Below are 21154 nucleotides of genomic sequence, written 5' to 3'. Positions count from 1 at the left end.
CATTTTTTATATTTTCTTTGCTGTCTCGAATAAAACATATGTAGATTAGCCACTTGGGTGGCTTCATTTTATCTTGTCGTTAAATTTAGAGCTCATAAGATAAATTGCGATATTTATTATACGTTTGAGTGTTTTCTGACTTTTATTCTAAATGGGGTATACAGACTGGATGACATATTTTCGACCCTTAACGAAAGATAATGAAATGAATTATGAGGTTGAATGTTACAAAATATCGAATTTCTTAGTATCAAGCAGTTAATTTTAACGACTTTTTCCTTTAAATGGCTTGGTTCTGTTGGCCTTAAGGTTATTTCTGAAAGATGATAAGGTTCCCTTTTCATACGAAAACACATGTGTTTTGGTATCTAAAATTCAACTAAAAATATAATAAATCCAACTTATTACAATACTCTCCCTTTTGAAAAAGTTTTGGCTTAATTGCCATAACTTTTCTCGCTTCATGCTTACTGACAAATGCAACAACGCCACCTCATGTCGAATTCAAATATGAAAACAGAATAGGTATCACCTCAAGTTACGCGACTTTCAGTGGGGTTGTCTAGCATGCTATGATTAGGGGTTCTCTAACGAAATATTCCAAATTTTACAAAAAAAGTCATGAAATAGTAGCGAACGTATCTCCTTGTATACTATAGTTCGTGTTATCACATCACAACAGAGGCCATATTCACCCACGATTCACAGTAGTCTTTTATGCCTTGGTGAATTTCCATCTCAATAATTTCCATATGATATGCTACTCTTTGTTGACCAACGGCACATTATTCTAGATACGATTCGAATATATTGAATTCAGATTGAATTCAATCTACACAGATCCTAAGAGTTCATCCTACAAATTTGTACCTCACTGATTGGAAAGTCTTTTGGTTCAGTCACTCAAGCTCCTTCGTTAATGTCTTTGTTCACAGTGCAGTGTGTCTGGGCAAAACAGGGTAACCGCCAGTGATATGATGGGCAGTCTGCTGGGGTTCTGCGATGACTGGCAATGACGTCGTCGGTTCATCTGGTTGGGCTTCTCTGGAACGCTTCAGTTGAATACACACCAGGTCTGGGTATCGCCTATAGAGTAGGTACTTCGCAACTCGAAATGTATAATAACCGCCAGTTAGTTTCTCGCTCGGATCCTCACGTCGACTAAGAAAGCCACATCGTTCCAGGTTCGTCCATTTTCATGGTAGGTTGTTCCTTCTCTGGTGCAGGTACTATCCACTGATCCCAATATTATTAATGTGGCGCTGATTGAACAATTCAAGGTTATTTGTCCAATAACTAACAGGATTCCAACAGGTATAGTTTCAACGTTCTGGAACTGTCTATATAACTCGACAGTCCTTTTTCCACCAAATAAGTCTGACTATGCATCCCACGGTGATGCATCAATCTGAAGTCGCTCAAGTACGCGGATTCTCGTTCTGGACACTAACGTCTCTGAGAGATACAGTCGAAATGTTCACTCTCTCGTCCCTGCAACCGTACGCGATTATCCTGATTACCGATACAAAATAATGCCTGACCAGCAAGATAGCAATCATTAGGAAAATCGAGATCGTGCTGCCTTTTTCCATTTCATTGCCAGGGATTGACGAAGGGTGTATAGACGCTTCAATTTAGATTAACCATCGATCGTTTATAATATGGTAAAAAAATAATCATTACATAAGGCGAATAAGTCCTCAAGAATTCACGTCTAGTTCCCGACATTTCTAATGTCGTGAGTCTACTACTGATATATAGATGTCACTGCAAGGGTCATTTTTTATATTTTCTTTGCTGTCTCGAATAAAACATAGGTAGATTAGCCACTTGGGTGGCTTCATTTTATCTTGTCGTTAAATTTAGAGCTCATAAGATAAATTGCGATATTTATTATACGTTTGAGTGTTTTCTGACTTTTATTCTAAATGGGGTATACAGACTGGATGACATATTTTCGACCCTTAACGAAAGATAATGAAATGAATTATGGGGTTGAATGTTACAAAATATCGAATTTCTTAGTATCAAGCAGTTAATTTTAACGACTTTTTCCTTTAAATGGCTTGGTTCTGTTGGCCTTAAGGTTATTTCTGAAAGATGATAAGGTTCCCTTTTCATATGAAAACACATGTGTTTTGGTATCTAAAATTCAACTAAAAATATAATAAATCCAACTTATTACAATTCAATATAGACGAACCAGTTGAAAGTAATCTTGCAAACGCCCGTTAATAAAAATAATATGTTTTTAAAAGGTCATTAATGGAACTAGGCATCGTCAAAAATGACCTTCGACGGAATGGTTACTCCAGAGTGATGGTAGAACAGTTATCAGTTATCCAGTTATCACCCGAAGACGATTGTGGATACTAACAATCGAAACGTCATGACATAACTTGGTTAGGAATCTTTCAAGGCATCAAATGATGAAAATTCAATTTCAGAAAAATCAGGATTAGCATGTGGATTATATCCGATGTTTTATATTGGTTAAACTGAAACACAGAAAATAGAAACACAGAAATAGTTCCAGAATAGAAAAATAAACTCCACATATGCCACTCATTCAATCACAGAGGTACATGAGTTCAACTATTTCCAGAAGAAAGGTTTAAAACTTAACCTGTTTTTGAGTATTGAAATGAACACATTTAAAAACTCTCAATATCTTATGAACGATCAAACTGAACTGTATGATCCGCCATTATTGAATCTGTTTATTTCCAGGTGAGAAAAGTTGATTATAATTAGGGTACTTTGCGAAACTTAATTTATTCAATAGTTAATGAATTTATACCTGACCTTTTAAGGTAGATTCATTCATTAGAAAGTAGGCATACAAGTAGGAATAGGTATAAAATAGTTAAATTAGTAATAGTAAAAATAGTAATTTAGAAGTAACTTTTACGCTTGAGAAAACTATTCTATAGCGAAACACGTATCATGGTTTTTGTAAAAACCTTTTATAGTGAAAATCAGGCAATAAACTGTACCTATCAATGTGAATTAAAATGTCCAAAATTTTACAATTTTTTCATATTTAGAGTTTTGAAATAGTTGAAGTTAATTAATTGTCTATCGCAATTTGTAAGGTAAAACAATTTCTCTAATATGAAATATTGACAACTAGAAAGAAATAAAGTTAAAACTACTTCAATTGAAATTATTCAGTTTTAATTTCGAAAAGTTATAAATCTTTCATTCATATAAATTTTTCATTAATATGGAAAATATGAGATATATCACTACAAAACTTGGGATACAAGTAGGTCTGTTCAGATAAAATCTACCTAATATATAATACCTATAATTTTCTAAATTGTCTTTTATGATTTTGGATGAAGTGAATGACTGTATGAGTCAGTCAAAAAATTAAAAAACAAAAATAATTCCAGGATACGTTATTTGCCTAGACAATTAACTTTAAATTTCAAATCAATTAATTCCAATGACTGGATTTTAACTAATTTCTGCAGAATAACAGCGGTTATCTGGGGGTTGTATTAAATAAATTAGTTTCGACCTGCGCCCTCGACCCAGCATATGAAGATTGTCGCGGCCTGAAATCAATAAAGCTGTGTAACGTGCCTCGGGAAACCAAGGAAAATCGCTGGAAAAGCTCTATTTTCACCGAAGAGTTAATCATCAAGCTGCATTATAATAGACAGTTCAGTGATATTTGTATACATAAAATAATTTTCGATGGCCAGTGAGTTCAAAACTAGTTAACAAAATGAAAATGATACGTTTGAAATTACGGTCGTGCGCTTTATCAAGATTTTCATCAAATTTTTGCGCTAATAAATATTTTTTTCGTAGCGATTGACGGTGAGAAGATTGAAATAGCAAATTAACTGAATATGTATCGATTTTTCATGCACACTTTCGTTTTGTTGTTGATTTTTTTGAAGTGTTACAAATCGCAAAAGCCAAACATGGATAATAGGAGACACGATGTGTATATAGCAGGATTTTTCCCTTTCGGAAGAGGAGTCGAAAATTCGGATACAGGTAAAACAACATTCATTAGCCGTTCTGATGATTTTTGGCAAAGCATTTCAGTCTTATTTCTATACTCATAAAATACAAAGCATTCATTCGAAGTTTTTCAAAATATTAGACAGTATTTCTCGTATTCGAGATTCATATATTTCAACAAATGTAGATTTGTTTAGTCTAAATCTCAAATTTCTTTTTTTATTGGATTACCGGTAATTTTTTAAGTAGATTGGGGCGCATTTCTATAATTGAAAAAAACCTTTTCATTGATTCGAAATAGAAATAACTTACAATAATTGAGATTCAACTCGAAAATCTCCAGGATACGCTTGTCACAAATTTCATTTGTGTTTAAAACATGAAAAATACTCCACTGATTACCTCAAATGAAAATAATACTGGAGTGAATTTCTACAGTTGGGTACAATATTTACCTTGAAAACTTGATGACCTTATTACTACTATTCCATGAAACTTCTATGCAACAAGAATCATGAAGAATTCAAATCCGGATACTCCGCTGGCCACTAAATAATTTCGACATTTTTGTTATCAAACATTATGACAGAACCATCAGTATCGTCGTAAACTGTTCTCGAATAAACAACTTATTCAATTATTCTCAGCACTCAACTATGCATTGAGTCTGCTATATTGATTACAGACCTTGTTTAACTTCTAATTTTTTGATCAGTAGTTTATATTTTTTTCTGTTTCTTACTGCTATTCTTACATTTCTCATATCTTCACTGTTCAAGTGTTACGGCTGTGTTATATCTCTACTCCTTATTTTTATAAATTCATTTATGATTTTCTTGTTCACTTTTTGCACACCATCTCTCAATCTCTTCGATATTATTCTTAACAAAATGAAATGTACCTATATATACTACTATTCTAAAATGAGTTCTGTTCCTGTAAATATTACATATAGCATTTTTCCATTTCATATATCAATCTTTCCTCTATTTTATATATTTTACCTGACTTAGGGAAATATTATTCTAATCCGGTGACGAGATCCATCTTAATTTCATTCAGGTTTGGAGGCCAGCTCCCCTACCCTTTTGGCTGATTGTTGGCCTTGAGAGGGGCCAATGGGTACACAACTGATAGATGACGGCATGAAGTCCTAGGACATCAGTGCCGCCCTTCACGGTATACCCCTACCTGGCTGGGGTGGGATGGATGAAAAAGTTATTCATCCTTTAACGGGGGACATGAGGGCCTCATTCGACAGAGTGTCGGGGCCTTCTATATCGGGAGGGGTCGTCTACAGCATAATCTGTGGCTTCCCTAACTAATGGGTTTTCGTGAGTTTCCGTTTTTTCGAAAACTCTCGCATTCCTCGACTGAATGGACTGCCGAATGGAAGGCAGCTGCAAATCTCTGCGGATGGCTTCATTCCGCACGAACCAAGGAGCATTCACAATCATCCTAATTAACTTATTTTGTAACCTTTCCAAAATGGAAATGTTGGACGGAGCCGCTTGTCCCCAGACGCCTGAAGCGTACATGATGACAGGCTTGAACATCGTGTTGTAGATCGTGATTTTATTCTTTAAACTCATTTTAGATTTCCTGTTGATCAGAGGGTACAGACTAGCTATCTGTCCCTCGATCTTGGATTTAACGTACATAATGTGCGGGTTCCAAGTGAGCCTACGGTCTATTAAAAGGCCGAGGTACTTTACTCGCGCTTGCCAGTCAATCTCCCTTCCAGAGATTCTCACTTTTCTGGCCGGAGAAGATAGTAATCTTCCCATGGTTATCGCCTGAGTCTTTTCCGGGTTTACTCGGATCTTCCAATCGAGGTACCAGCGCTCGAGGTCGTCCAATGCACGTTGCATGTAGACGACGCCGAGCTCCCGCCCCATGGAAGACGAGAGTAGAGCCGTGTCATCGGCGTACAGGGACATCTTCACTCTTTCGGACCTGGGCAGGTCGCTGGTGTAGAGCGAATACAGCGTCGGAGAGAGCATGGCCCCCTGTGGCACTCCAGCGAGGATCTCTCTGTTGTCAGACAGAGAGCCCTCTACTCTGACCTGAAAGGTTCTGCCTCTCAGGAAAGATCCGATCCACCGAATCAGGCCCCGAGGTAGGTCGAGCGCGTTTAGCTTGTTAGCTTGTGTATAAGGCCTTCGTGCCATACACGGTCCAAGGCCTTAGAGATGTCTAAAAGTACAATATGTACTTTTTTATTGTTATTCAGCTCGCTGATGGTATTCTCGACCAACCTTAGAGCCTGTAGTTCAGTGGAGTGATCTCTCCTGAAGCCGAACTGTTCGTTAGGCAGAACATTTCGGTCCTCAACTTCTTCGTTGAGTCTTTGCAGAACGACTCTTTCAGCCAGCTTAGCCGCCGACGAGAGTAGACTGATCGGGCGATAGTTCTGCGGGAACAGCTGGTTCTGACCCTGTTTCGGGAGCATGACGACGATCGCATGCTTCCACCTTCTAGGGAAGTGTCTGAGGGCCAACGAACTGTTGATTAGACTTAACAAGAAATCAACGCAGTTTTCCGGGAGTCTCTTCAACAACCTGTTGGTTATTGAATCGGCCCCCGGAGCTTTCTTGGCTTTTGCAGCCTTGATGAGACCCTTCAGCTCTTCCATAGAAGCCGGACGGATGTCGTCGTCGTCATCTTCCCTGAGAAGTCGGTGAACCCGGTCTTCCAGCAGCATATCGCGATCGATGTCGTCATCGTCGTCAACGTTAAGTTGAAACTGACGTTCCATCGTGTCTGCAAAGGCTAACGCCTTGTCGGCGGGGGAGTAGCACACACCGCGCTCTCCGTGAATGGGTGAGAGAGCAGTCTTCTTCCCCCTGAGCCTACGAGTGACTCGCCAAAGCTCGCCACTCCCAGGTTCGAAGGATTCCAAGAGCTCTTCCCACCTTTCGTTTCGATGCTCATTGATGGCCTGTTTGACTCGATTGGCCATCCTATTCGCCGCTGTTTTGTCCCCTGGGAAAAGGGTTCGCTGATAGAGACTTCTCAGGCGATTTCTCTCTCGTATCAAGGCTTTGATACGAGGAGGAAACTCGTTGTAGCTCTTCAGCGGACACTCCTCCCTGGAGGTGGCCGCTCGAAACGGATCATTCACAGAAAGCTCGAAACGCTCAACTGCCGCGTCGAGTTCGTCGGGAGAGTCGAGTACCTCAGGAGGGGCGCGCATCTCTTCGAGCTGGGCTGTGAAGACATTCCAGTCCGTCTTAGATCTCACGCGATACTCAGGGGGAGAAAGATCATCGCCCAGTACCAGGATTACTGGATTATGATCAGAATCCAGTTCCGACAGAACGTAAATTTCGCTAGTCAGAGAGACGTTTCTGAGAAGCGCAATGTCTAGTACGTCAGGCCTAGTTTGCCCGCGATAGTACGTAGGCTCATCTGGTCCCAGCACAAGATATTCATGTCTGTCAACATGCGCATGGAGCGCTTGGCCGTTTCGATTTGTGGATCTGCTCCAAGGTCTGTGCTTGGCATTGAAGTTGCCAGCAGCAATTGTCGGAGTGTTGCTTCCCATCAGCAGTTCATCCAGAGATTCTGGGAGTAGACGAATGTTCGGAGGGTTGTAAACCGAGATTATTCTGTGACAACCCCTTCTCAGTTGAATTTCGACCCCCACGGCCTCAGTACCGTGCAACCGAGCACTGTCAATGCCGTATTGGACACACTGCAGGGATCGTTTGACAAAAATGCCAACTCCCCCTCCAGCACGTCCAACACGTTCTCTGTGAAAGAATCTGTAGTTTGAAATGACAATAGATTCGTTCCTTAGATGTGTCTCTTGGACTAGAGCCACATCTATGTTGTTCTCGATTAAAAAGTTTTCGAAGTCCAGCTTCTTTGAACGAATGCCATTGGCATTCCAAAAAACTATCTTCAGAGATCTAGGCAACGTTGGTTGTCTAGACATTGGCGGTTCTGGTCATCACGCTTGTATTCACCGTGAACATTGTCTGTAACACGGGAAATTTAACAAATAACTTTTTCATCTGGTCCAGTGCGGCACAGATGTCTGAAACCCCCTGAGGCTGAGGTGAGGGTTCAGGTCGAGGGGAGGTGGGCTTCGCAGAGGTACTTGCAGAAGTACTTGCGCCCTTAGATGCAGCTTTTGCAAAGCTGACCCCCTCCTGGACGCGTCCAGACCTCGCAGGTCTCCCTGAGGAGGCTGGTTTCCGGGTTGAAGTCTGCCCCTTTTTTTGTACCTTTCGGGGGGGTCAGTTTTAGCCTTTTTGCAGGCACTAGTTAAGTGCGTGCCAGCGCATTTTACGCAGATGGGCACTGCCAAGCAATTGCGTTGGCAGTGTCCAAAGCGCTGACATCGGTGGCATTGACCCACCGAAGTTTTTGCGTGCTGGGGTTCGACCTGAACCTTCACGCTTAAGAGGTCTTTGACCTCGAAAATATGCTTCTGGTCCCTGTCTACCAAGACGAGGACCAGAGGCATAGGTTTGCCAGCGCGCTTCATGCGCGTGACGCTGGTGAGGTCAAAGCCCTTTGCTTCGAGTTCCTCACGCACATCGGTGCTCTGGGACTCCCCTGATAACGGCACGTAGTTGCCGCTCTTCGGGGAGCGAGTAAGTATGGTGAGGGATTTTTTCCCTCACCAAAAGCCTTGTCAGCCGCCGATAGTCGTCAGGAGACTCCGCCTGGACTTTAATCCCGTCATGCAGACTGACGGCTTTCGAGAACTTGATGTTCTCTTTTGTCGTCAGTTTCAACAGCGGTACCCATTTGTCCTTCTGTCGGACAACAATGGGTGGGATTCTAGCCTTTGAGACTTTGTTTTGACTTTGTCTTGTCTCAGAGGGGTAGGGGGGTGGGCTCTTCGCCATGGACTGACTTGACGGTGCTTCCTGTAGTAGAAGCACCCTCGTTTACGCTTGTGTCGAGAGTTTCCATCTCGACTACATTTTCTACGATTTCAGTTTTGTTGGGGCCGCTTTTAGCGCTTTCGCTAGGTGCGGCCTCCTCGTTGGCTTGATCTTTGGCTATTTGATGAGAGGAGGTCTCGGATTCTGAGTAATATTTCCGAGCCTCGTCTCTGACATTGTCCAAAGCCGCTTTCTTTTTCAGCTTTTTCAGCTTCTTTTTCGCTGGCTTTGGTTGGTCTTTTATAACTGACTTGGTCCATTCGTCGATTCGACGCCTCGAGACGTCAGGCAGCGGTGGAAAGCCGTCGTTTAGTCGCCTCTTTTTGGAGGCGGAGGAAGCGAAGGAAAGTACGCTCATGTTGTCGTTGTCGATGTCACTGAACTCACGTTCGGAGAAATAATCACGGGTAGGTGGAGCATTAGCCACTCCCTGTTCGCGGTCCGCCAACACGTGGCGGTCGTTCCCAGGGCTTGGCAATGCTTTGCCAAGCAAGTCCGACTGGGTCACATTAGTTTAGCACACAAATTGAAAAAAAAATATATTTTCTAGCCAGTTGTGACTTTAGGAAATGATACTTTTGACGTCAATTTTAAGGTCAATATTCATCATTTGACTGAGTTCTATCAATTCTTTTTCTCTTAGTGTTCTCATATTAGTTTAAAGTGTTTTTCGTAATTTTGATTTCATGCATTATCTCCATGAATATATGATATATTTTTAGAGAAAAAAAGTTTTGGCTTTCTACTTCTCCGTGTTTATATGAAAAAAATGGGTGAATCTTTCAAAGAAAGGAACACGCAATTGATTCCAAAATTAAGTCTATACAACGATGTGTAGTTCATATAGAGAAATAGCTTTCAGACACAAGCTGGAAGGAAACGCCCTCTCGAAACAACTACTATTATATTAATATTGAATTACACCAAAGGAAAATGCTTTAACAACAACTAATTTCATACGAATATTGAATTATACAAAAACACGTGTTACTATTCAGTTTGTAGGTACTCCAAACATTGGTTATGGAATTGGATTAGATATCATTCCAGGATAGAACACAATATAGTATATGAAAGAGGTAAAATTTCTCTCACATGGAACATCGGCTCAATGGCAGTCATCCGATGTTTCCGAATGAGACACTCGCCTTATTGTCTTTTCAACATCAATCTCTCCAAAAAATATATATACCCCTCCCAATATAATTATGATCTATATTATTTATTGTGAATTCACAAAATTCGCCATCTTCACATGCAGATGCAGCTCTTTTCAATTTTTGTAAGTAATAATTGTTTCTTTAGATCCATAACTTAATTGGTAATAAACTTCGAATATCTACAAACTGAATAAGAAAAAGTGTTTTTTCCATAATTCAATATTCATATAAAAGTAGTTGTTTCGAAAGAATTTTCCTTTTATGTAATTCAATGTTTATATAAAAGTAATTATTATTCATTGTGTATTTACAAAATTCACCTCTTCACATGCATCTGCAGATTTTTTCAGTTTTTGTAACTACTGTTTCTATAGATACATAACTCGATTAGTAATATACTAAAGTGGATCTTATACAGCCACTTAATTTTGGACACAAACGCTTTCGTTTTTGTGATTGGTCAAGCCAGATTGCATTATATTTTTGTATTCGTGGGCCAATCATGCACATGGACATGATTTACAGAATGCATCAATGATGGTGTTTGACGAAGCGTAGTCTTTTACAAACTTTTGATAGTATGAAAAATGCGAGATAAAACTTTCTATGTTTTTACCACATAGATGATGGAATTGGCCGATACTTGATGAAAATCGGGCGTGTCTTTATAGTAAAGACTCGCCCGAAGAAGCTATTGTAAGGCGAAACACGTGTTGCGTTTTTGTGAAATTGTTTAGTGCAAATCTCACAATAAAATATTTTTTTAAAACTTTTATTTGTAACTAAGGTTGATGCAGTTTCGTTCTATAAGGACATTACAATAAACTCAGTTTATTATAATTGTTTGAAAATGTCCTTATAGGACGAAACGCAGTAACATTAGTTAGGTAAAACACATATAAAGTTTTATTCCTCATTTTTCATGATGATGTCCTAACACATAGTAACGGCTACATCCATCAATTCATTTTGATAGTATGCTTATTCCTGGTTCAGACCACATCAAGACCACAATATATATGGTGGTTGAATCGTTACCCTGTCTTCTAAGATTCCAAGCCTTGTAAGGTTCTTCTTATCTCTGATAACATTTATCAAAAGTCCAGATAGACAAGGAAATGTTTTGGTTGGTTTTCGGGTTTTGTCGTGGTCTTCTTTGGTAACAATCTCCAAACGTTTCAACTGCAACTGTGGCAGTCATCTTTAGTGGCGTGGTCGAAATACTCTTCTTGATGAATTAACTGAAAAGTTGTCTTGAATCGAACCCACATTTGAATTTTGCAAAATATTTCTTAACTTTGTTGATTGAATAACTTCATGAATCTCCAGAATGAAAGAGTTGAATCTACTCATTTCACCTCTGAATATGATAACGTTGCAAGCAGTACACTTGGTGCAAGCTCATTGTTCTTGAAATTTGAGATTTTATAACTTCATCGAAAACATTGAAATGGAAATATCCAGTAAAAACAATGAAATGAAGATGTTTCTCCTGCTTTTGTTAGGAAATAACAAACTTGAAATTGGAAATGTGACATGAAATTATTGGATGAATTCAATATAAAAGACTTGAAAGAACTAAAGCATTTCTAGAGGCTTGAAATAGAGACTTTTTTCATTGGTATGATCTCAACCTGTTTATTATAAAAGTAATATAGCAACAGGAATTCTAGCACAAAATCCCATCTATTTTCTTATGTAGCTTGATTCTGGACCTTTTTGGACCGCAGGCCCACTTCACACGGAAGGGGCAAAGGTCAGCGCCTCGTTTCTGCCAGACGTTCATTATGTGTAAACTGAGTCTTAGCCTTCAAAGCCCACTTCAGGCCACCACTTCCCCACTTTTACTGTCATTCAGTCAACCAATCAGCTATCGCACATACAGCGGGAAATTCAAACCAGTAGATACCAGTAGAAACCAGTAGGCCGATACGAGCGCAAAATCCCATGTATTTTCTTATGGAGCTAAACTTTTTGCAATTTTTGGTTCAAACAGGAGTGGAGAAAAAGTGTGATGTCATCGACGCGGGATGGAATGAGTATCGGCAAGCGTGGAACTGCGCCCCTCGGCCCCTTTAGTACTTCACATCACCGTTCAGGCCCTCTTGAGACTCCGCATCACCCTTCGAGCCCCCTTGTCACGCGATCCTAATTAAAAAAGTTCATAGTTATGAGAATCGAACCCACGACGTCCGCGTGGTAGACATTGTCCTCAGCCTCTACACCAATGTAAGAGATTGAAAGTAACTGCGAATGATGGGTATTTATAGCGTTAGTTTTGTCGGGACCGAAATTGACTCATTTTATATACTTGACCGCATTTTGTTGTGATCATCATTATCATATTGAACATAGGAAAATATACTTAGATTTGGGAAATAATTAATATTTCATATAAAGATGTTTATGTGTGTGTAAGAGAGAGAGAGACGTGTGTGACGTAATCGAGGCAAAGAGAGATGGAGATGGTATCGAGGTTATACGCTGCCAATGCCAGCATAGTAGGTTCGGCGTTGTCGGTTTTGAATTTGAGCGTGAACGACTTGATGGAAATTGGAAGCGCGAAAGTAATATATTAATAATGATGTATCAGAGATAAGAAAAAATATAACAATCCATCAGATCAACCTGCGATCCTTCAATGTGTACGGGATGCCTCAAAATACATCATTAAAGGAAAAAACGTGGCGTCGAAGTATACAGGGTGCGTCAAAATACATCATTCAAGAAAAAACATTAGTTCCACGAGGCTGTAGGTTTTCAAAGTGCGATCCCTCAATATGTACAAGGTATCTTAAAATACAACATTGAAAACAATTATGGCGTCGAAGTGTACAGGGTGCGTCACCCTGTACACTTATATTTATATCATTTAAGGAGAAAAACATGTCGTTTTAAAATATGATGAATATTACTGGAGTTTTTTCCTCAACATCAAATCGTTATTTTCAACACCTCGACACGTGTTTCGATCACCAAGTGATCATCTTCAAAGAGGAAGATTAAAAGTTTTAATCTTCCTCCAGGAAGATTAATGAAAGGGAAACGGGTTGTACCGACAGAAAAAAAACATAGAAAAACAAAAGAACAAAGAAAAAACAAATGAAAAACAAAGAGGGCGTAACAAATATAATATCCAGAGCCTAATGTGAAATAGCATAGGAAGAATTGAAAATTCAAAGAAAGTCATTGAAAAAACTTGGAATTAAAAGATGTTTGGTTATGAACAATTATGAGTGTATTCCAATTGCAAAAGCTTGATTCAAAACGCAGAATTTATTGATAGAAAAAATGAAAATATCATTGTTCACTGAAACATATGATATACTTGGAGTCCTTAAGGTGAGAAGGTTTCGAATCCATCAAAAAACGACCACTTCCGGTTTTCAATTCCGGTCATCCGATTTCGATGATTTCGACATCAATGGATTCGTTTACACATGTCATAAAACATAATTTATCATTTCATTAAAAGGACCTTATTACCTATTTTCATTATACTAGTCACAACAGACCGATGTGGGTACTCATTTCAAATGATTTTATTCGTAGATTATGGAAAGTATAATATACAGCATCTAATGTGAAATGACATAGGAAGAATTGCATAATCAAAGAAAATCGTTGAACATACCTGAAATTAAAATTTGTTGGGTTATGAGCAACTACGAATGTAATCCAATTGCATAAATTTGACTCAAAACGCAAAATTTGTCGACAAAGAAATTAAAAAATCATCATATACTGAAACATATGATATTTTTGGATTCCTTAGGATGAGAAGATTTCAAATCCGTCAAAAACCGCTCGCTTCCGTCGTCCGATTCCGATGATTTTGACATCAATGGATTCGTTTAGATGTAAAAAAACATAGTCGATCATTTTACGAAGCCAATAGGACCTCATAACCTATTTTCATTATACTAGTTGCAACAGGTCGATGTGTGTACTCATTTCGAATGATTTCATTTGTAGACTATGAAAAATATAATATCGAGCGCCTAATGTGAAACAGCCTAGGGAGAATTGCAATGAAAATCATTTAAAAAACTTCGGATCGCCACGTACACCATGTCAAATGGTGCAACATGTCAGAAGAGCACTAAGCCACATCTTCGTTAATGATAATTGAATCTCAACGTGCAAGCACATCAAATGAAAGGGAAACGAATGCAAAATTCATCGACAGAGAAGAAACGAAGACGATGCCAAGACGGCACTAAGTTGTATCTTAATAGTCGCATCATCACAAGTGGCACTTCAAATAAAAGGGGAAACAACGCAGAATTCATGTGTTTGTTGCGCTTCTCTATTCATACCCAAGGTGACATGGATCAATGTCAACGCTGAATAGGCATCTAACAAAGACTCTTTGATTTTCTTTGTTTCATTGCAGAATATGTCATTACTATTTTTTATATTCATACCCTGGAGACATTGATCACTGCCACTGCTGAATCAGCATCCGGAGATACGCAGTTCACAAGGCGACGAAACAAAGGCTTTTTGTTTCATTTTGAAATATGTCATCACTTATTTTACTATGAATATGTCGTGCATGGTGAAATGAGTCAGTTGCATCCGTTGAAAGTGATACCAGTAACAAGTGCACCGATTCTATTTGAAAGTAAGTCGCTAGCCCGTCGCTAAGATTATCCACTTTATATATATATATATATATATATATATATATATATATATATATATATATATATATATATATATATATGTCATCACTCATTTTATTATAAATACGTCATGCATGGTGAAATCAGTTAGTTGCATCCGTTGAAAGTGATACCAGTAACAAGTGCACCGATTCTATTTGAAAGTAAGTCGCTAGCCCGTCGCTAAGATTATCCACTTTATATATATATATATATATATATATATATATATATATATATATATATATATATATATATATATATATATATATATATATATATATATATACAGGGTGTCCCTGGACTTCCTCTTTTCCTCTCGGGAATGTATAGATGGGATCAAAATATCACCAGTACTTCATATAACTTTTTTTCCTAAAAGTCTTCGTAACCAAGTTACGGGCCCTCGAAGTTACAAAATGAAAAATGTTTTTCTTTGATAACTTTTCAAGTGAATATTCAAAATCATCCAAATTTTGGTAATTGACTAAACAAATGAATTTCGTCGATGAGCTTTCATGCAGGAGTCAGTTGTTTTGCTACAAAGTCAGGAACGGACTACCCCCGATGGTCCACACCCCAAAACTTTGAAATGACAGATATTTTTCAACAAAATAAGGTTATTTGGACAATTTTATGAATAAAAGTACTCGTGTGGAAAGTCGATCGGAGCAACGAGTCTTGATAAAAATGTAGTTCTACTCGACGACATCAAACCCGCTCGTCCACCATTATTTGAAATGAATAATTATCAAAGCAGAAATAATAATGATAACGTTAATTCAACAACATTTATAACAGGAATAATACAAAGTATGCTAAAATGAAGTCGTAAACAAAAAGTACAGTACCTATATGGAAGTTTAAGTCACAATTGTGATAGCAGATATTTTTTCAAAATAAATATCGAGTTCTGTAGATTCGTGGTGTTTTTAAACTAACAAGCTACTCTACTATGAAATATCGAATCCATTCCATATTTTGTATGTACATAATACGTGTGGAATAATCACGTTTCGTGTTGATCAGTTATCTGAATCTCATGAAACTCAACATTCGAATGTTTCAAATTCTTCTTCACAGCTAAACTGTTGAGGAGTTTCACTGATAATTATAATTTTATTGGAGAAATTCTTTAACACGAATCTAAATTTAGCTGAAAAAACGCACATCGAAAAAAAATATTTACTATACTAATAAAAAGCAAACGAATGAACTACAAAAACGGCTGCACATGATCAGGTGAAAAATATCCAGGGAATAATATTTCTTTCACAGATGTTGACAAAAAAACCTTTTAGAAAGTTTTGATGAAAAATGAGAAACTGGAATGCGATTTTGTTTTGTTGAGTGGTGCGTTGTCATATGACTATCATTGTCAATATTCTATAGGATATTTTGAATTTTTTTGATATGGCCGAACAGTTTACATTCAATGAATATGCAGATATGCATGTATTTTATGGACGAGCATTTTGTAATGCTGCAGAAGCTCGTCGTCTGTATTCCGAGCATTTTACCAATCGAACGGTACCGTTAAGAGAAACATTCGATCGTGTCGATCGCAGCTTGAGGGAGACAGGTATGTAATAATTGATAATTAATTTGAGCACGTTGTTTCATTTCGATATTATTGTAGGTACAGTTTTGCCAAAACGAGGTGGTGAGGGCGCTCCTAGGACTGTACGTACCGTTGTATTGGAGGAAAATATTTTGGAAGCCGTCGCTGATGATCCTTCAATGAGCATCAGAAATCTATCAGAACAGTTCCATACATCCAAGTCCACTATTCATAGAATAATTAGGGAACAACTGCTTCACCCATTTCACATCCAGAAGGTACATGCCATGACACCTCAAGATTTTCCAGCACGACTGGAATATGCCAATTGTTTCATGGATAGGCAAAGAGAGGATATGACTTTTATTAATCGAGTTTTATTCACTGATGAAGCAGGTTTCAGTAGAGATGGAGTTATCAACTCTCATAATCTCCATATATGGGCCGAAGAAAATCCCCATGGGATATTGCAAACCAAACACCAACGGAAATTCAACGTGAATGTTTGGGCTGGTATCATAGGAAACCATCTTATAGGACCATTCGTTCTACAGGACCGATTGAATGGAGAACGTTATTTGGAGTTCATTCAGAACGATTTTAATGGACTTTTGGAACAAGTTCCATTGCGAACCCGAAGAGATATGTGGTTTATGCATGATGACGCTCCTCCTCATTTTAGTTTGATTGTTGTTGAAAGTTGTCAAAAATATGCGATAATTTATCGACAAAGAAAAAACAAAGAGGCAACCAAAAGGGTACTGAACCGTATCTTTGTTAATAATAGTCGGATCGTCGCATTTGACGTGATGCATTCACTCAAGACTGAAATGGCCAGAAGATACCAACGGAGATGTTACGGTGACTATTAGTTCTAGTATGCTTTGTTAGGTAACGAATGATGCGTGCATTTTCGTTAATACCAGCGACATGATTGTTCCGAGACATATTGGTGTCCATTTGAACCTCCAACAAACTTATCGAAGCAGAAGGTGGAACCCCAAAAAAATAGGAGATATAGTACACCAAGTCAGTGAAGAGCGGTATTTTTCTGCAGAAACCAGTTGAATGGAAATTTCGAAAAAACTACAAATCGAAATGAATTTTCAAATATCATAATTGAAATTTAATGTCAAATGTCAATCATCTATAATAATTAATGTCCTGAATAAAATTCAAGATATAAAATTCCAATTTTTGTTGAAACGACCCAACGAATCAGAATTTAAAATGACAGACAAACTTATTTTCTTTATTTCTAAAATGTCCTGTTTTTGCCAACCTTGTATCTTTTAATATGATGTAAGGAATACCGTGTTACCAATCACACGTTGAAAAGTAATACACGCTCGCACAAGTTTCTCAACTTCTGAGAGTTGTCGTTCGTATGAGGGCCACAGCTGATAAACGAAAAAACAGATTTCAAACAGATTTTCAAACAGACAGATTCTGACAGACAGATAAAGTAAAAAATTTATAAATGTCCTGATTTTGCCAACCTTGCATCTTTCAATATGATGTTTATTCATCACTATAAAGTCTGGTATGAAATTTTTCGTAATTGCATACTTTCGACAACTTTCCCTGTACAAGATAAGTTTTCATTTTCAAAAAAAGATGTTTGTGATATGCCTTTTATTTATTTCGGTAGTATATTATAAAGCCATCTATTTAAAATATCAACGTTATTGAGACTGCAGCTGAACGAATTTCCTTTGGAATGATCCATACAGAACGGCGTGTTTTTCTTCAATTTTGGAATACACCACCATGCATCTTCAAAGTCTTCCAAATTCACTACAGATGTGTATATATATACACATTCAATATATTGAATAGGCAGTCTGTTCAATAAATTCCTGAATATCGACTCTAGCCTCATAATGTGCAACTATAGACTGTAAAAAATGGAAACTGCTAAGATTTGAAACTCGTTCTGGAAAGGTTGCTATGACGGTTTTGAATATTCTTGTTGTTGAGATGACTCTGACTGATACTGCACAGGTTGATGTATAATTCTAAAATAAATTCGATTTTCAGTACAAACATACACCAAAAAAATATTTTTGTCAACAGAGAGGGTAATGTTTTTCATGAAGTGATTGCTGCACTCAAAGTTGAAATAAAACATCAACTGGCGATGAATATTCTCTGCGGCATCTCCACAAGCAAATCTGCTACTTTCATATTCGGCTTCTTCTTCACGATGAACTTGCAATGATTCAACAATTCTCATTTTGATTAAATTCCATTTGAATAAATTCATCTGAGGAAAAAGTCGAACTCAAAAACCCTTACTTTCAAATAGAATCGGTGCACTTGTTACTGGTATCACTTTCAACGGATGCAACTGACTCATTTCACCATGCACGACATATTCATAGTAAAATAAGTGATGACATATTTCAAAATGAAACAAAAAGCCTTTGTTTCGTCGCCTTGTGAACTGCGTATCTCCGGATGCTGATTCAGCAGTGGCAGTGATCAATGTCTCCAGGGTATGAATATAAAAAATAGTGATGACATATTCTGAAATGAAACAAAGAAAATCGAAGAGTCTTTGTTAGATGCCTATTTAGCGTTGACATTGATCCATGTCACCTCGGGTATGAATAGAGAAGCGCAATAAACACATGAATTCTGCGTTGTTTTCTCTTTTATTTGAAGTGCTACTTGTGATGAGGCGACTATTATTAGTGAAGATACAACTGTGTGCCCTCTTGGCATCGTCTCCGTTTTTCTTTTCTCTGTTGATGAATTCTGCATTCGATTCACTTTCATTTGATGTGCTGCACGTTGAGATCCAACTATCATTAACAAAGATGTTGCTTAGTGCCCCTCTGACATACTGCGCCATCTTTGTTTTTTCTCTGTCGATGAATTTTGCATTTATTCTCCTTTCATTTGACGTGCTGTACGTCGACAAATATTAACGAAAATGTGGCTTTTGCCCTTCTGACATGTTGGGTCAGATTTGTTTTTTCTGTGTCGATAAATTCTGCATTCGTTTCCCTTTCATTTGATGTGATGCACGTTGAGATTCAACAATCATCAATGAAGATGTGGCTTAGTGTCCTTCTGCCATACTGCGCCATCTTTGTTTTTTCTCTGTCGTATAATTTTGCATTTATTCTCCTTTCATTTGACGTACTGTACGTGACGATTCGACAATTATTAACGGGAATGTGGCTTAGTGTCCTTCTGACATGTTGCGCCATATATGTTTTTTATCTGTCAAAGAATTCTGCTTTTGTTTTCCTTTCATTCAATATGCTGCACGTTGAGTTCAATTATCATTAACGAAGATGTGGCTTACTTAGTGCCTTTCTGACATGTTGCACCATATTTGTTTTTTCTTTGTCGATGAATTCTGCAATTCTTTTTCCATTTGACATGCTGTACGTGGCTATCCGAAGTTTTTTCAATGATTTTCTTTGCAATTCTTCCTATGCTATTTCACATTAGACGCTGCATAATCTACAAATGAAATCATTTGAAATGAGTACCCACATCGGTCTGTGGCGGCTAATATAATGAAAATAAGTAATAAGGTCCTTTTGGCTTCGAAAAATGATTAATTATGTTTCATGATTTTAAACAGAGTACCCACATCGGTCTGTGGCGGCTAATATAATGAAAATAAGTAATAAGGTCCTTTTGGCTTTGAAAAATGATTAATTATGTTTCATGACATGTAAACGAATCCATTGATTTCGAAATCATCGAAATCGGATGACCGGAATTGAAAACCGGAAGTGGTCGTTTTTTGATGGATTCGAAACCTTCTCACCCTAAGGACTCCAAATATATCATATGTTTCAGTAAACAATGATTTTTTCATTTTCTTTATCAATAAATTCTGCGTTTTGAATCAAGCTTCTGCAATTGGAATACACTCATAATTGTTCATAACCAAACATCTTTTAATTCCAAGTTTGTTCAATGACTTTCTTTGAATTTGCAATTCTTCCTATGCTATTTCACATTAGGCGCTGGATATCATATTTGTTACGCCTTCTTTGTTTTTTGTTTGTTTTTTCTCTGTCCTTTCTTTTTTTCTTTGTTTTTTCTTTGTCGGTACACTCTGTTTCCCTTTCATTTGATGTGCTGCACGTTGAGATTCAACTATCATCAACGAAGATGTGGCTTAGTCTCCTTTTGACATGTTGCGCCATCTTTGTTCTTTCTTTCTCGATGAATTCTGCATTTCATATCCTTTCATTTGACGTGCTGTACGGTGACGATTAGTAAATAATGCCTTTCTGACAGTGCCTTTTCCTAATAAAAACTCATTCATTTCCACAAATCATCAAACATTTTCTACCACCTCTCACGCTGACTACGTCTCTTTCAAAGTTTCAATGTTTTATCACTATTATTATTATTATTATTCGACCCTCATTCTTCAGTTAAATTTCATGAAACACAATCAATCGAGCGATATTTGATTCCCCCATTCTGATTGGCTGACCGACACCATTCTTCAACAGAAGGTAGGCTGAGTGTTCCACAAGGTTCCGTTCAGGAGTCTGAAAATTCGCAAAACGAACCTTCATACGACAAAGCGTGTACTTTAGTCATCTCCTGATGATGATTACTTGATTAGCGAAACGCGTTAAGTGATAAATGACTGCCATATTGAAACACGAAAAAGGGTTACGACAATAACGATGAAACGATTACGAATAAACGCACGCAAAACGTTCTAAAACGCACGCAAAATGGTCGAAAACGCACGAAAAATGGTCAAAAACGCACGCAAAACGGTTGAAACGCTTGTAAAACGGTCGCTTTTCCCATATTCGAATGTTAACTTCAAAATACATAACTCCGTGACAACTTTGGTGCCACCTCCTCCTTCTCCTGATGATGATAACTTGGTTG

General features: G+C 37.8%; 1 protein-coding gene across 3 annotated transcripts in view; it reads left to right on the top strand.

The window, feature by feature from the left end:
* Positions 1-21154, top strand: part of GABA-B-R2 (gamma-aminobutyric acid type B receptor subunit 2) — a 374454-nt gene that overhangs the window by 62377 nt on the left and 290923 nt on the right. The window contains exons 1-2 of one of the 3 annotated variants that reach the window (XM_074170499.1): positions 3578-3712; positions 3823-4014. The exons of 1 other annotated variant lie outside the window; for it this stretch is intronic. In XM_074170499.1, coding sequence (XP_074026600.1) covers positions 3864-4014 — 151 coding nt within the window. In that variant the 5' untranslated portion in view covers positions 3578-3712; positions 3823-3863. Of the gene's footprint in view, positions 1-3577; positions 4015-21154 lie in introns of those variants that run through there. One more of the 3 variants, XM_074170501.1, reaches the window with a different exon arrangement.

This window comes from Leptinotarsa decemlineata, unplaced genomic scaffold, assembly GCF_025532065.1.
Source record: "Leptinotarsa decemlineata unplaced genomic scaffold, Ldec_3_MD MMD2_P_RNA_scaffold_9, whole genome shotgun sequence".
NCBI classification, from domain to species: domain Eukaryota; kingdom Metazoa; phylum Arthropoda; class Insecta; order Coleoptera; family Chrysomelidae; genus Leptinotarsa; species Leptinotarsa decemlineata.
Note: the sequence above shows the minus strand (reverse complement) of the source record. Positions and strands in the feature narration are given on the sequence as shown.